This window comes from Ruditapes philippinarum, unplaced genomic scaffold, assembly GCF_026571515.1.
Source record: "Ruditapes philippinarum isolate M1 unplaced genomic scaffold, ASM2657151v2 ctg3795_1_1_1_1, whole genome shotgun sequence".
NCBI classification, from domain to species: Eukaryota; Metazoa; Mollusca; class Bivalvia; order Venerida; family Veneridae; genus Ruditapes; species Ruditapes philippinarum.
The window spans coordinates 28,431-46,460 of NW_026856850.1; the positions used below are offsets into that span (position 1 = coordinate 28,431).

Below are 18,030 nucleotides of genomic sequence, written 5' to 3' on the forward strand. Positions count from 1 at the left end.
TTTTTCTAGACGTGATATAATGTGAGTAAATATATGAAATTTCAGTTTGAGAGATTTTGTATTTTTATTGCCGTCGTTGTACATTCCGAACCTTTATTGACCTTAATTTAAGTAAATTAATAAAATATATCATGAAATAGTGCAAATATCATAATAAAACGATGACATTTTCCAAAAAAGAGTTTTGTTTTTGTGATCCATTGTTTTTGAAAACTCATTTGTTTATTCACTGTCACTGTCGCTGTTCTGAAGATCGTCTTCAATCTTGTGATCTGCATAATGTAATATTTGCGTTAAAGCAAGAAGAATTGGTATGTTGTACTTCCAGGTCATATCATATGTTCTTTCATAATTCGTGACTGGGTGTATCGAGGCTTCAGGAATGTTAAATATATCACTTGCTGTCTTAACAGCTTCTTTAACGAGCCAGCTTCGGAACATAACTTCGTTGTTCTTGTATACTTCCTTGCAAAGTAAATCAGCTTTCGTCAATATAAGTACCCGTGGTATATCTATATAATATTTATAATGTTATTATATCAGCCAAATGATGTTTTCAGTGTTAGTTTGACTTAGAATATAAACTTCAACAAAAGCAACATTATTAATATCTTACAATTATTTGTGTTTCTTGAGGAGTAGTGGTCATGAAAATGTGTTCTTTTTCTGGATATAGCATATCGATTTAATTAGTTGTCGTTAATTGTCGGAACTTAAAAATAATGTTACAATGTCAAAGTCAACACGTGTTACATATGGTAGCTGAATAACGCCATGTCGTATTTTTGCTTCTTAGTCTCAGAATGCGAAGCGAAAAAGCGAAAATACGACAGAAGACAGGCGAAAATACGAAACATAAAATCCGTCGTATATTCGCATTAAATCTGTCCTGTTTTCACTTTTTCGTGATCAAACTTCAAAAATTCAAAAACACAATAAGACGACAAAGTATACCTGCGCATGTTTGCTTTGTTACATTTTGGCATTGTTGCATTTTCGCTTTTTTACATTGTTGCATTTTCGCATTGGTGCATTTTTGCATTCAAAATACAAAAGTACAAAAACACAAAGAGAAAATAATATATAAACTTTGTCGTCTCTTCGAACAATCGCAACTACTCGGCCCTTTCCGTCAGTCTTCGGATAAGGACCTCGAACACAATAATATGAATACACAGAACGGATGTGGTATTTCGGTCTTTTCCTACGCTAAGAAAAAAACTAGTAATTTAATGCCCGGGAGTTGTTTTAAAATTTTTCCCTATATGTAGTAAAAAAACCCCCTAAAATAAGTTGGGAAATTTAAGGTACAAAAAACAAAAAAATACATTATTTATATGGGTTTTATTAGCTGTAAAAACCCAAAGTACAAAAAACCAAAAATGTTGACATTTTTGTCGGATTTGTTTTGAACATCAGTGGGCATAAATTTTAAAATTTCAAAGTGTTGTCGCATATTTTTTAAAACATAAGGTACCGGGAACAAAACTTTGATGTCAAAAATATAAAATTTTGTTTAACCCTTATCTCTGTTTTTTGTTTTTTCATCTAAAAACCCGTTTTTAGAATACTTTTAAACCGTTTTTGTTTCCGAGGTTATTATAGATAATAGCCGAGGCAGTTCCGAATGGTCTTCGAATAGTCAAAATGCAACTCTGCGAAAATGTTAAAATGCAACAATACGAAAAGGCGAAAAATACGACAAAATGAAATGCCAATATATCACAGATTTAACGCGTCGTATTGTCGCCATTGTTCTGGAGTATTTTCGCTTTTCACCTCAACAATTCGAAATAGAGAAAAGACGAAATGACGACACGTCATACATTCGTGTTTTTGCATTTTTCGCATTTTGGTGGCAAAGAAGCGAAAAGCGGACTTGATGTAAATCATATACCCTTTTTACACGAACACACCCATCAAAAGAAATTAAATTTCTGAAAAAAAAGTCAGTGTCGTTTCTTTCTTATTGTATGTGATAATAAGCGCAATGCAGTAACTTACGTAACCGCCTTATTTCTTCCTGCATTTCTTTTATTTTCTTTGAAAAGTTTCGTGGCATGTGTTGCTGTATGGCATTGCCATCAACTACAAAAACAACGCAATGGGCCTGATGTTTATACTGTGGATTTTCACGGTAAAACCTATCATCTTTCGAAATTGGTGTGCGTGGGTTAAACTGAAGGAAAAGTACAATAACAAAACATACCGGTGAAGCACCACGTAAGAAAACAGCTGAATACGCTGTTTCAATTGAGTTTATAAAAAATAATAATTTAAACAAAAGAAACAAGAAATCAAACTTAATTCTGAAAATAATAAAGATATTAAAGTTTTTTTTACATAATTAGCGTTACACTGTTTATTGTTATCTGTCTTATCTCACTATACCGAGATGTGTGTGTAACATTACGATCATTACGGTTTGTAGCTATGATAATGAAATAAACTGGGTTTAAGTCAGATAAGTATTAAAAATACCATATTTCTACGTTTTACTGATGCCTACTTTAATCACGTTTCATCTTAGCAAATATCAAAAAGTTTTATATAAAATCCGCATTGGTTATTTAACCTCTGCATAATGGTGAATATCAACAAAGAACGGAGTAATTACGAAATCTAGTCAAACAAGACTGTTTCTGAACATGGCAATGCGAAATAGGTAACGCAGAGTGTCAATATATAATGTGAGTGTTTACTTTCAAAAGATCAATAAAAAAGTGAGATTGTAATATTTTCCTCACCCAATGACCAAAGATAGGTGAGCTTTTGGTCGATATGTCCATCTTTTCATGTAACAGAGAATGTCCGCTTATATTTGCTTAGAACAAGTTAACCCATAAACGAGATTGAAATTTTCATCAACAAACACTAATAGTATAACTATTTACAATATGTCACTGTTTCGTCTACAATAAGACTGTAATTACCAGCAAAGACCGGCATTATTACCACCTCTAACGATCTGGATGCATGACGTGTTCTTTGTCACATAAAGAGATAATTATACACCCACACACAAAGTTGCGGGGGTATATAGGAGTCGGTCCGTCCGAATGTCCTTCCGTCCATCGGTCACCTTCGTGGTTTACGGACGATAACTTGCATTTGGAAGGAGATATTATAGTCAAACTTTGTAAAAAGCAGCCTTATGTAACATTCCAGGCTTGTATTGCTTTAAGAACACTGTTACTAAAGATATGAAGGGTTTCTGGACAATAACTAGAGATAGGAATGCAATTATGTGATCCAACTTGCAAAACAGTAAGTCAATATAAAGAGTCGGGTTTGTGTTGCATTTGGAACCCCTGGGGTTAAAGTCAATGTCACTGTTACTAAAAATAGAAAAAACGGTTTCCGTTAGAAATAAGATATTGTAAACAAACTTGGTTGAAAGCTTATATGAGAATCCGGGTTGGGATTGCATTCTTTGACCCTTGGGGTCAAGGTAAATGTTACTTATAATAGAAAAAAAAATGGTTTTCAGACATTAACTTGACTTTAGAATGAGATACGTAATCAAACTTTGTATTTAGCAAGCTTATATGAAGCCATGGGTTGATTTTGCATTTGGACCCCCTGAGGTCAAGGTCACCGTTACTAAAAGAAGAAATGATTTCCGGAAAATAACTAGAAATAGGAATGAGATATTATTTTAAACTTTGTATAAAGGAAGCTTATATAAAGATCCGCGTCGTAATTGCATTCGGACCCCCTACAATCAAGGTCAAGGTCACTGTAACTATAAAATGTTTTCAGACATATACTATAGTTAGAAAAAAGATATTGTAATCAAACTTCGTATATAGTAGGCTTATATAAAGACTCAGGTTGTAATGGTCTTTGGACCCCCTTGGGTTAAGGTCACCGTTATTTGAAATAGAAAAATAGTTTTCAAGACTATAACTACAGTTAGACTTGGCATATTGTAATCAAACTTTTCTTAATTCGAACACATTTTGTCGCCTCATACAATTAGGCAGAGATAAACGGTGGATGTATTTCAGATGTCACAAGCTTTAAAGGTAATCCCTCAGCCACAAGTGATGAGGGGTGGTGGATATATTCACAAAGCGATATCATGAGCCCGTCAATTACAGTCAACAATGTATGGTATTACCTGCTTATAAGATTTGGATATGTAAATGAACAAGAATGACATGGTTTTTGCATCCTTAATGAAAATGAGTCTATCTCCGTTAAAAATCGAACTTTATGTCTAAAATTTATCTATTTCATGATAATAATTCCCGTACAAATAGACAAATACTTTTAACATTTAATGTAATATACATGCATATTTTTAAAGTTTAAAATATGCTATTGCTTATTTTAACACATAACTATGCGCGAAATGAAATTTCGGAATGAAATAATAAATAGCGGTAACGATAAACATTTACGACCCTTCCAAATCTTTAAATTTACCTCATAACCAACTTTTACATGTCCTTTAAGAACAGCTATGATGTCTTTTGTATTAAACCCGTCTTCTTCACCTTGTTCTATCCCCATACAATCTTTCCATTGAAAGTTTTCAAGCATTATGTTGTCTTTGTAATTCACATACTGAAATGAACAATTCTAGAAGTGTCGATTTGTTCACTTAATGTTTAAAACCTTGAAACAGTATCATAAAGGAGCGCATTATTTTGACTTAGACAGAACTTGGTTTGTTTCACTTGTTCATTTGATTCTTATTCAAGTGTATAAATGGAATACTATATGATTACTCTATTAGTAAATGTAGTATTTCAACTACTAACATTATGACAAAATCTCAAGTTGCAGTACATGCTCCATAAAAAAGGCATTCTTTTGCAGTATATCATCAACTGGACGTTTGCTTGCTTTTAGCGCAAAGTGTTTGTTTTTTCCTTTACTTTTTCCGGTTTATATTCTGTTAACATGGATCAAAATATTATTTTATTTTTAGCATAAGTCATTGCAATATTCAAAGGCATTAAATGTTTTGATCGATCTGTAGTGTTTCAGTTTTCTTTCAATTTGTTAATGCATAAGCATATTATTTAAAGATACTGCCATCAATGTAGCATAGCCTTTTGTGACGATATCATTGTCCGTCATTTAACGAAACTTTTAGATGTAGTGTTATTTTGATCAAAATTTATTACGTCATTCATACAAGTATCATTTTTACATTGAACATTTTCAGGAGTGAAACCTTTATGAACCTTTTAGAAAACAGTGTAGATTAACCTTACACCGAAATTGTGTTTCAGAATATAAACTAGGCTTTTTATAAAAGTAATGTCGGGTTTTTTTATAATAGGTTATTATTTTTTAAATTCATTTAAGAGAATAAACGATACATACAGATACCATTGCTTTCCTAAACACTCTTATTTGAACATTAATTATAGTTTGATCAAATTGGGTGCCGTCGAACACTATAGAGATCATATTTCGTGTGTGAGCACATATTTATTTCTATATAACTGAAACTGAAAGGTAAGTCTCTATATTTTTGTGTGATTTTTAATCTTATTTTTTTTCCAAAATTTCTTAAAAAGGAAATACGTATCAAAGACAATAAAGTAGTTTTTTCAATTGAAGAAAAGACGTTATTGAATGTTGCGTTGTGAACGTCGCTCTCCCCTCTTGATCATTATATTCAGATTTTATCCAATACAGTCATTCTTTCGATGCATTTTTTTTACTTAAACGAACGCACTACATCGTAAACTATAACAATTCCGTAAGCATGTTATGTTAAGGTATATATTTGACGTTTTACATGGTAAGGCACTATCTAGTACCAATAAAGATACCCGCTAAGGCCTGACATTAGTACTTGAGATAACAATACCCCCAAGAGATAAATTGTATCAGGAAATGTCGTAATGGTTTGTTATTTTGTTGTGAGTAATGCTTCCGAGGGATCACTTTGTTTCCAGATTTTTATATTTAGGTATTTTCTTATGCAGATATTTGCCGCGTTGTTTAGATATTGTTATGAATATTTTAGCTTTATTCGTTCATCTAAAACGAAGCAAACGATAAGTGACATGAAATATGTTAAATGCATACTCGATATTTAAATATGTTGCTTCACAATGTATAATCAAAGAAAATATGCTTACTTTAACTGTACAACTCTTGCTTCCTTTCTTAACCGGCGCATATTCGACTTTATGTCTGTTGGCAACAGTTAAAATTGAATTGATAAATGATGATTTTCCTGCTCCAATTGGTCCAACAAATACAATATTTGCTTTCTCTTTTGGTTTGATGTCGTCAATTTCACTACGAATTGAATTTTCAAGCTGAAAAGGAAAAACAAGCAATGATAATAAAATAAAATATAATCATCTTTAACGCAACTTTGTAAAAGAAAAAACATGTTTTTTAAATTGATGATTTTTAATTAGTGGCCACGTGTTTTACGAAAATACAGAAGTCAACAGGATATGATACAAGATCACATAGGATAAGAGCCGTTCAAATGCCCCCCCCCAATAAAACAAAACACAACACGACATAATAAGACAATCGCAGAGACCAGGAGACAAAAACAGGAATTGCGCACGGAGAGCCAGCGGACAGGCTTAAATGATGCCTCAAAAAGAAATAATTACGAAAGGAAATTAATGAAATTATAGAAAACATATCATGATTGGATTTATAGATACAATGTTGGACAACAGGGACAGGGGATGAAATCGGGATTAGAGGGGTAAAAAAATAACCTAGGGGCTTTAGAGGTAAGATCTTACCGAGACGAGAAAAAACGTACAATTGCTTAAACCCTTTATTCCAGATTTGATTTTTTAACTATATCAAGTTTGTTTGTTTTTAGGTTTTTATGAAGATATACTTGATGTAGCGAAAGATGATTTTTGATCGATATTTTGCACCACACACCCTGAGTTTGTGATTTTTCCAATTGTCTTTACATATTCTATAAAACAACCATCCAAGTGCCAATTCTTTTTTAAAACATTGATAACCACAATTCATCTATAGGCTATTAGATTTCTTTTTATTACATTTTTGTAAAAAAAATGTTTTTTAAGGACAGTAAAATTTATTCAAACCCAATTCAACAAAGTGTAATCATTAAGTAATCTAAAATTGACAACATGCTCGAGATTATTTTATAGTTGATAATGTATTAAAAAAACTATTAATTGTTTTACTAATAAAATGTTATGATAAAGTTATATGGACAATTTTTAGACAATATGTTCTAAAAATTAATGTGACATTATGCTCATGTTTTCATAGTCAAGTTGAGATAATTGACTTTATATTTCAAATGACTGATTGTTTAAATGGTGTTTGACCAACAGTTTATATTGGAAAATGTTAAGGATAAAATTTGAAATATGCCAAAGACATAAAAATAATGCCCCACTCTTTTTTATTTATTGAACGTTACAGGTAAATTCTAAATGATATTTATAGAAATTTGGTTATTTATTGTTTATGTGGAGTAAATTATTAAATCAAAAGGAATAATTGCAAAATGAAATTTCTTTTTGACTCTCACCTGTTCACTCACTATATACCTTAAGATGAGCATATTGTCCCTTTAATGTAAACTAATCCATCTACAAAGTGATGGGATTTTTCTAGCTAACAAGAGCAGTTAAGTTGTGTAGATGTAAACTGACAGTCGCTATGGGTGTACATTTGCTTTAATGATCTTGAGTTGAATCAAGACTATTTTTACGGTGTAGATTGTAAGAAAAAACCATTATGTTCGTTTAAATTTCAGCTTATCCAATATTCCTGACAATATGTACTAAACACTCATACAAGCATACGTGCATGATTATTGTTTGCAGACATATTTTTTTTCAGTCATTTTAGTTCTTGATGGCAGATCTACATTAAAAAATGTGCTATCTTCTAGTTCAAAATTATTTTTTTGCACAAGGAAAATACATTATATGATGCCTGTGGATACTGTGTGAGCAACTAGTTATATTCTAAATGTCGAGGACCTTGTTTTTCCTACTAACAAGACCATTGTTGCTTCCGTTCTTACACATATCATGCAAAACATGGTTTAAAACCCACATTTATTTTAATTTCGGTCACAGGCTTCATTGTCCCCTATTTTGCAGTTAGATTAGCTGCGTATCAAGGGATATATGTCTGTATATAAGCAGAGGATAGAAACAGATGCTATCTGAAGATGTAAATATTTAGCAGAATTGTAACTAAAGTAAGTATGTACTTTAATGCAGCAAAACAATAACAAAACATGCATGTATTATTACATAGTTTTAGGCGTACGATTGAATAGGTGGTTTTCCATGACCATGCAGTTGCATATATAGTTGTTTAATAAAATTAGTTATACAGAGAAATAGTTATTGTAGAAATCCTTTGCTTTTCACAGCTAGAAGAAATTCAACTATGTAGCCTACACAGTTTATAAATCTAGTCAGGTTTTATTGGTTCTAGCTTATGATTCCAGTACGATTCTTTTTATAAATGTACCATAAGATTATTGACAGTCTGCCACTTTTATATGCCGCTTTTCATTGAATGGCACTTACGTGTCACATTGAAGGTTCCATGATAACTGCCATATGAACACATCTGCAGATGTTTCAAAATTCAAAATTGTACTGTTTAATGTTGAATACTTCTTAAGCCGGTCCTAGGGGGCGTGGACGGTAGTTTGCACTTACCAGTACCATCCACGAACAGGCTCATTCAAACCGAGCCTGCAACATTTTCAATTTGGCCGTGTTGGGCTTTCTTAAGGGATTCTTGTTTTCTCTATTTTAGTGATATGTTCTATTTAACTTATCATACTGATCTTGTTTATCATATTTCAATTGTGACTAATGTTTTATTTTGTGTTTATTTTTCAAATAATTTCAGTTGAGAATTACAAGACTGCTGGTTAACTTTTAGCGTTAGCCACCTTGTAGTTATCATCTGTAGGTGATGAGTGTGATCATTTGTGCCAATATAATCAAACTTCTCAATTGTAAAAAAGTTTTGAAGAGGACATAAAGCTTGTTAATTTCTAACATTTGACATCTGAGTGACTTTTGCGTGTCTAAAACCTTGGTTTAACAACCTGAATATTGCGCTCCACACATCAAGTCAAAATGGTGAACATTTTTTCAGTAGTTAAAAAGTTAAAGAGCAGATAGGAAAATGTGGACTTCATCATTTGACCTTTAAGTGTGACCTTTGGGATAGCAACCTAGATATACCTTTAGGGCAGCAACTTTGACGTGCTCTCTTCAGATTGTGTCATGATGGGGATCAATTGTGCTTAGCAATATTAAAATATGATAAACAAGATCATTGAATATTCAAAAGGAAAGGGTCATTAATTTTCTGTACACTTATAACTCTCTATATACATGGATTTTAAATGAAAAGAATCCTTCAAATGCGCGGAAAACAAGTGAAAAATTGCAGACTTGGTTTGATTGTGTCTGTTAATTGGCAGTTTTGCAAAACGCAACCCTGTCACGCCCCTAGCACAAGCATAAGCGATATAAAATCTTCAAAAATAAATGTGTTGAGATCAATGATCCCAAAGGAACCTCTGTTATCTAAATGTGGCTATTGATGATATACATATTTTACTTTTTTATTTATTTCTAGATTGAACACCACCTTGGAGGACCTCGAAGAAAACATCAGAGAGAGCATTAAACCGTTTTATAAGCCGGACCGGAGAGCTAATGCTGATTTGCTAACTGAAGTTCAACGGGCATTTGTAAAGTATCAAGTATCCACTATGTTTGACAATAAAGAGGGAATATCTCCCGCACGTATTGAACAGCTAATAGCCGACGGAGTGGAACATAGAATATGGCCGGAGGGTTTTGTCGTCGGAGACGGCACCAGCGATTTAAACAGCTACCTGTCGAATAGAGTTAGAAACGAAAAAAAGTCACAATCCAAAAAAATGGCGCTGAAACGTCAACACGACATGATATCAGACTTTATAAGTTCACAATGTGATGAGGATCGATCGACAAGTTCATAGTGAGAGATAAGAAACAATGTAAATAGGGGCAGTGCAATGATGCCTAATCTGATTTAGAAAAAGGACTATATAGGCTGTATATATATAAGGGTTATGTGCAATATGTTTAATTTAATTTCACGATAATTTTACTTTGATTTATGTTTGGTTTGTACGAATTACTTTGTTACAATTATTTCAAATCACTTTTTCCTTCACATGTATAGTTGTTTTATGGGATTGTGCAATAATGCCTACTTATTAGAAAAAAGACTATCAAGGCTGTATATATGTAAGGGCTATGTGCAATATGTTTACCTTAATTTCACGTTGATTTTTTCTTTGATTTATATTTGTACCAATCACTTTGTAACAATTATTTCCAATCAATTTTTCCTCCGCCTGTCTGACGGGGTCAACGTCCCGCGGAGGTGAACGTTGATAGCAACAGATCGATACTCCGTTGCTGTTGATGGCCAACGGTCAGACGTACCTTTTATAAAACTAATAAAGAGCCACTAAATTATCTATCTAGTTTTAGGGTACTAGGAATTTCATGAAATTATATGCCCAATATTACATCACAAATATGTATACTTAAAGATAGATTTTTAATATATCTCTGTTTGTCCGTTCGTGTATTTTGAATATTCAATGAATGCATCCCCCACCCGACCCAGTGACAAGAGCCAGTGGCAAGGAGCCCAGGAGGACCCCAAACAAAAACAGGACAGAGCACAATGCAGATCACGGGCAGGCAAGCCACTACATGAGAATAAATAAAACCTTTGAATTGTTAAAAAGTTTAAGAGCTGACATAATAAATAAATGTTGACAGACGAAAGGACAGGCGGATGGATGCCATTCCTATAATTCCCTATAATTCACTCTCGCTTTGTGGATTTTAAATTTCAAAACCTATGAATCGTTAACAATATAGAGGTAACATAAAAATAGATGCTTTCACATTTTATCTTTGATTAAGACCTTGACCTTGAGGGCAGTGACTCGATTATTGTGCTCTGCGCATGGTATCATAATGGTTATCGCTTCTGCCAAGTTATCTAAAAAAAACCTAGCAAGGGTTTTTAGCAAGGGTGTATACATGTTATGTGGTACTTTTAGTTTCTTCTATTTGGCAATTTTCAACTTGGGTGGTTCCAGTATTCCTACTTGAATACTGTATAATCACCCTAAGGATATGTTGCCTGCTTTTTAAATTTGTCTTTTGACGTCTTATCTGTGATATGCAGGCCTCATAACCTCAGATCCCCTTTCAAAATTCCATCTTACTTAGTTCGACCCATTGTTTTCTCGTTTAGGGCAAAAGGATTCTTTTACTTGGGGACCATACGCCGCTTTTCATGGAATGGCATTACTGTGTCATATTGAAGGGTCCATGATAACCGCCGTATGAACACATCTGCGGTTGTTTCTAAATTCAAAATTTCACTAGGGGGCGTGGACGGTAACTTGCATTTTCCAGTACCGTCCATGAACAGGCTCAATCAAACCGAGCCTGCAACATTTTCAATTTTGTTGTGTTGGACTTTCTTTAGGGATTCTGTTTTTCTCTATTTTAAATGTTATGGAACAACACGAAATCGAGCCTGCAACATTTTCAATTTTGCCGTGTTGAATTTTGTACTTCACAACAGCAGGTGTCAAGTGCCGTGTGGCAGCTGTAAAAAGTTGCCCCGTACTTCACTTCAGTGTTGTTATATTTTCTGGTCCTTCGGGATCATTGATGCCAACACTATAAAGTGTTGAGAATTGAGTACCGCTCAAGCCGGTGCTAGGGGGCGTGAGGGATGTTGCACTTATTCATTATCCCTCATGTACAGACTCAATCAAACCGAGTCTGCAATTCTTATGTTATTTTGTTGTGATTAATGCTTCCGAGGGATCACTTTGTTTCCAGAATTTTTCTTTAGGGATTCTATTTTTATCTATGTTATGATCACATCTGTGTTATTTGTGCCGTGTGGCGGCTGTAAAAAGTCTCCCCGTACATTTAATCAATGATGTTATATTTTCGGTCCTTGAAGGTCGTTCAGCACGACATTATTGTTGTGCTTGTGGTATTTTTAGTTTCAATTTTTCGGCATTTTCTAGTTGGGTGGTTCCAATATTCCTACTTGAATAATGTTGAATCACTCTTAGGATATGTTGCCTGCTTTTTAAATTTGTCTTTTGACGTCTTATCTGTGATACGCAGGCTTCATAACCTCTGATTCCCTTTCAAAATTCCATTTTATTTAGTTCTGCCCATTGTTTTCTCGTTTAGGGCACACGCTTTTTATTACTTGGGGACCATACGCCGCTTTTCATGGAATGGCACGGAAGTGTCACATTGAAGGTTCCATGATAACCGCCGTATGAACACATCTGCAGATGTTTCTAAATTCAAAAATTTACCATTTCATGTATAGATGTTGAATTCTGCTTAAGCCGGTGCTAGGGGGCGTGGACGGTAACTTGCACTTTCCAGTGCCGTCCATGAACAGGCTCAATCAAAACGAGCCTGCAACATTTTCTATTTTGCCGTGTTGGGCTTTCTTTAGGGATTCTGTTTTTTATCTATGTTATGATCACATCTGTGTTATTTGTGCCGTGTGGCGGCTGTAAAAAGTCTCCCCGTACATTTAATCAATGATGTTATATTTTCGGTCCTTGAAGATCGTTCAGCACGACATTATTGTTGTGCTTGTGGTATTTTTAGTTTCAATTTTTCGGCATTTTTTAGTTGGGTGGTTCCAATATTCCTACTTGAATAATGTTGAATCACCCTTAGGATATGTTGCCTGCTTTTTAAATTTGTCTTTTGACGTCTTATCTGTGATACGCAGGCTTCATAACCTCTGATCCCCTTTCAAAATTCCATTTTATTTAGTTCTGCCCATTGTTTTCTCGTTTAGGGCACACGCTTTTTATTACTTGGGGACCATACGCTGCTTTTCATGGAATGGCACGGAAGTGTCACATTGAAGGTTCCATGATAACCGCCGTATGAACACATCTGCAGATGTTTCTAAATTCAAAATTTTACCATTTCATGTATAAATGTTGAATTCTGCTTAAGCCGGTGCTAGGGGGCGTGGACGGTAACTTGCACTTTCCAGTGCCGTCCATGAACAGGCTCAATCAAACCGAGCCTGCAACATTTTCAATTTTGCCGTGTTGGGCTTTCTTTAGGGATTCTGTTTTAATCTATGTTATGATCACATCTGTGTTATTTGTGCCGTGTGGCGGCTGTAAAAAGTCTCCCCGTACATTTAATCAATGATGTTATATTTTCGGTCCTTGAAGATCGTTCAGCACGACATTATTGTTGTGCTTGTGGTATTTTTAGTTTCAATTTTTCGGCATTTTCTAGTTGGGTGGTTACAATATTCCTACTTGAATAATGTTGAATCACCCTTAGGATATGTTGCCTGCTTTTTAAATTTGTCTTTTGACGTCTTATCTGTGATACGCAGGCTTCATAACCTCTGATCCCCTTTCAAAATTCCATTTTATTTAGTTCTGCCCATTGTTTTCTCGTTTAGGGCACACGCTTTTTATTACTTGGGGACCATACGCCGCTTTTCATGGAATGGCACGGAAGTGTCACATTGAAGGTTCCATGATAACCGCCGTATGAACACATCTGCAGATGTTTCTAAATTCAAAATTTTACCATTTCATGTATAAATGTTGAATTCTGCTTAAGCCGGTGCTAGGGGGCGTGGACGGTAACTTGCACTTTCCAGTGCCGTCCATGAACAGGCTCAATCAAACCGAGCCTGCAACATTTTCAATTTTGCCGTGTTGGGCTTTCTTTAGGGATTCTGTTTTTATCTATGTTATGATCACATCTGTGTTATTTGTGCCGTGTGGCGGCTGTAAAAAGTCTCCCCGTACATTTAATCAATGATGTTATATTTTCGGTCCTTGAAGATCGTTCAGCACGACATTATTGTTGTGCTTGTGGTATTTTTAGTTCCAATTTTTCGGCATTTTCTAGTTGGGTGGTTCCAATATTCCTACTTGAATAATGTTGAATCACCCTTAGGATATGTTGCCTGCTTTTTAAATTTGTCTTTTGACGTCTTATCTGTGATACGCAGGCTTCATAACCTCTGATCCCCTTTCAAAATTCAATTTTATTTAGTTCTGCCCATTGTTTTCTCGTTTAGGGCACACGCTTTTTATTACTTGGGGACCATACGCCGCTTTTCATGGAATGGCACGGAAGTGTCACATTGAAGGTTCCATGATAACCGCCGTATGAACACATCTGCATATGTTTCTAAATTCAAAATTTTACCATTTCATGTATAAATGTTGAATTCTGCTTAAGCCGGTGCTAGGGGGCGTGGACGGTAACTTGCACTTTCCAGTGCCGTCCATGAACAGGCTCAATCAAAACGAGCCTGCAACATTTTCTATTTTGCCGTGTTGGGCTTTCTTTAGGGATTCTGTTTTTTATCTATGTTATGATCACATCTGTGTTATTTGTGCCGTGTGGCGGCTGTAAAAAGTCTCCCCGTACATTTAATCAATGATGTTATATTTTCGGTCCTTGAAGATCGTTCAGCACGACATTATTGTTGTGCTTGTGGTATTTTTAGTTTCAATTTTTCGGCATTTTCTAGTTGGGTGGTTCCAATATTCCTACTTGAATAATGTTGAATCACCCTTAGGATATGTTGCCTGCTTTTTAAATTTGTCTTTTGACGTCTTATCTGTGATACGCAGGCTTCATAACCTCTGATCCCCTTTCAAAATTCCATTTTATTTAGTTCTGCCCATTGTTTTCTCGTTTAGGGCACACGCTTTTTATTACTTGGGGACCATACGCCGCTTTTCATGGAATGGCACGGAAGTGTCACATTGAAGGTTCCATGATAACCGCCGTATGAACACATCTGCAGATGTTTCTAAATTCAAAATTTTACCATTTCATGTATAAATGTTGAATTCTGCTTAAGCCGGTGCTAGGGGGCGTGGACGGTAACTTGCACTTTCCAGTGCCGTCCATGAACAGGCTCAATCAACCCGAGCCTGCAACATTTTCAATTTTGCCGTGTTGGGCTTTCTTTAGGGATTCTGTTTTTATCTATATTCTTAATACTTGACCTTTAAGTGTCTAGCTCAAGTTATCACATTTTTCTTTAAAACAAACCTGTTGATTTAATGGGGTTCATTATCTTCTTTGTTCTACTTGCAATATTTCATATGGGATTCTTTAAGTAATACTATCAATATTGCAAATGATAAAACAATTTATAACGTCAAAAGAAACAAATTAGTCGTATGGGATATACTGACCAATCAATAATGATAATTGAAGTTATCTTAATTTAAAGAGATGCTTATATTTTTATTTCTATGTTCACAAAATGATGCTTTGTCTTATGTACAAAGAATTATTATGTCATTGTTATGCAAGCATTGTTAACATTTCTATGTGTATCGAATATGATAAACAAGATCAACAACAAAAAGCGGCGTTCATTGAACGAAAACTTACTAAAAATTGCAAGTTAACAAGTTAAACTTCGGTCGAGTACCTATTTTATAGATACTTTAGTTCTCTTCTTTACTTATAGCTTTTTAAATTTCATAGAACATGGCCTAATTTATTAAAGTGCACTTACAACTTGCCCGGTAAGGACAGTTTAATTATCACGTACATAGGATATTACTACTCTTGCTTTAATTTTGTTACATATAGATTAAGTTGACATTTCAAATCATCACAGTATTTTTGAGGGTGATAAAATAAATAACACACGGGTTTGTGAGAAGCAGTAAACATCTCGGGTAACAATAGTTTCGTCGGAATAATAGTTTTACTGTGTAGTTTTTATTCTGATATGTTCCTATATTTCACTAGCTAATTATATTGAACTCCATTTATCTAACTAATGTTATCCATTAACTGTATTTTAAAGATTGAATGAAAAAATGTACATACCCTGTCATACCAGTGGGATGGTTGTCTCCATGGCTCCTCCATCAAAGATGGCCTAGCTATAAACAGAAAGAAATAATATACACCTTGTGTGTACTTTGGTTGTAAAATGTAAAATAAAATGTTTCAAAAGTTCAGAAAATATTACTTTAACTGATGATTATATCAAGGTCGTCTGTATTATGAAATAATAATACGATTTATTTTCTAGAAGCAAACAGGACACATTTCAACTGTCGATATATTCAAAATTAGATTTAAATATTAAAGAAAAAATATTCTTCATCGAAGAAATAAGCGACGAATAAATGAGGAATGAAACTGAAATTCTGTACGACTCTTCCATATATTTGTGTGAGACGTAAGTATTTCAGGTTTATTTTATGCTTTTCAGTGGATTATTGATTTATCCGTGAAAATTATATTTGGTAATTTCACAGTGAAAATTATCAAAATATAATTTCACTCTTTTCAATGACGAAACTACTTTTTTAAAATTTTCCCCATGTGGTACCTCAATTTTATTTTTGCTGACAATTCTGACAATGTCAGGCTGTTTAAAGAAAAAGCAAAACTGAAATTGATTAATAACTTAAATGTCAAAAGTAATAAAAAGAAGAAAACTTACTTCTATTCATTCAAATTCATGAAATTCCAATCACCAAATTTCGTTTTTTTGTTTCATTTTGACAGTCTCAAAAATACATTCCTTCCCCATGCAAAACTGCTCTTGATGACATTTGGGCATATTAAAGTATCCTACGAGCAATAACTGCCGTATGCTTCATGAAAAATTGAAAGCATTGACAGCCATAACTCGAAGAATAAGTTAAATCAACCCAGCGTTCTTGAGCAGGTTTCCAAGTTTTCCATTTTCCTAGCTCCTTTTCTGAATGTTTTCACATCTGTCAACACTTATTTTTTGTCTGTTACAATTCTCAAATAAGTTTTCTTTCTTTTAAAAATGTGTATGACTAACAAATCCAAATTACATCCCTCTGAATCTTACACAATTATTTTCCTCCCATGAAATACACAACTTTAAAAAATGGCTGCCGCTTACAATTTACAAAGTCAGGTCTAATATAAATTCGCACTAAGTAACAGAAATATGGATGTATGGTTGGACTTTTTCTCCTACAAGAATTGTTTGTTTTTATTATCAAAACAAGCAATCATTCATATTTTTTTAATAAAATTAATAAATATCACCGTCATTTAATGTTGATTGGCGGACTTATTTTTCAGCTCAAGACTTCTTTTTTTAATGAGAAATTCCGAATAAATGGGGCTCTCAATGGGGGAAACAGTTTTAATATTAACGTTAAAATTATGGAAATTTCGTTTTAACTTGTTTTTAAGCATAAAATAAAAAGAAAATTTGTCTGTTTGTTGTGTAAGATGTAATTTTATTTCATCTCGTGAACTTTAAAAACAGTATTCTCACTCGTGGCTTCGCCACTCGTGAGAATACTGTTTTTAAAGCCCACTCGATGAAATAAAATTTCATCTTACACACAAACAAACAAATATCCTCTATTTCTTGTTTATTTTTATCAAAAAGTAGCGTAAATATAACCAAAACTTTTTCTGAAATTGTTCAAAAATTAAAATTTTCATTCAAAATCATATTCAAAAATTGAAATAAAGTAACATTTGTTTGGCAAATGATTGAATGGTTAATGTGCGTATGTGATAAATGAGTTATAACAAAAATTAACTTATACAAAAGGTAATCTAAAAAAAAACCTACACGAGGAATAATTTCCCATATTGAAAGTGTTTCAATAAGTGTCCTTTTGTACAACTGCTGTTCCTTAAAATATACAAATATTCATATATTAAAGGCATCACCCAAAATGAAAATGACTTGATTGCATTATCTTATCAACCTACTTTGCCTTGATAATTGTTTATATATATGTACATTGAGCACGTAGGTACCTTCTACATTATCTGTTTGCCTATATACGTAAATGAAAATATTTGGACTTAAACTTGATAATTTTATCACATACTGGTAATGTGTTGTTTTCATTGACTTATTTATTATCATAATTAACTTGTGCTGTATGGAAGTCAATGTATATTCTGAAGG

At 33.7% G+C, this 18,030-nt stretch overlaps 1 protein-coding gene across 1 annotated transcript; it reads right to left on the reverse strand.

Moving 5' to 3' along the window:
* Nucleotides 1-200: 200 nt before the first annotated feature.
* On the reverse strand, nucleotides 201-17,844 carry LOC132747904 (interferon-induced protein 44-like). Its single transcript, XM_060737433.1, has 6 exons — nucleotides 17,686-17,844; nucleotides 15,936-15,991; nucleotides 6,108-6,290; nucleotides 4,432-4,572; nucleotides 2,005-2,179; nucleotides 201-512 (listed from the first exon to the last, which is right to left on the reverse strand). Exons 1-6 carry the CDS (start codon nucleotides 17,702-17,704, stop codon nucleotides 223-225), a joined length of 864 nt encoding a protein of 287 aa, XP_060593416.1. The 5' UTR covers nucleotides 17,705-17,844; the 3' UTR covers nucleotides 201-222.
* Between the last annotated feature and the right edge of the window lie 186 nt (nucleotides 17,845-18,030).

What these genes read in the sequence shown, in the direction of transcription:
- LOC132747904 (XM_060737433.1), bottom strand. An exon ending in CATCCCACTGGTATGACAGG is followed by an intron (nt 6,291 to 15,935) that starts GTATGTACATTT and finishes TTTCCTTTTCAG; the next exon opens with CTTGAAAATTCAATTCGTAG. An exon ending in ATGTAAAAGTTGGTTATGAG is followed by an intron (nt 2,180 to 4,431) that starts GTAAATTTAAAG and finishes CTTTTCCTTCAG; the next exon opens with TTTAACCCACGCACACCAAT.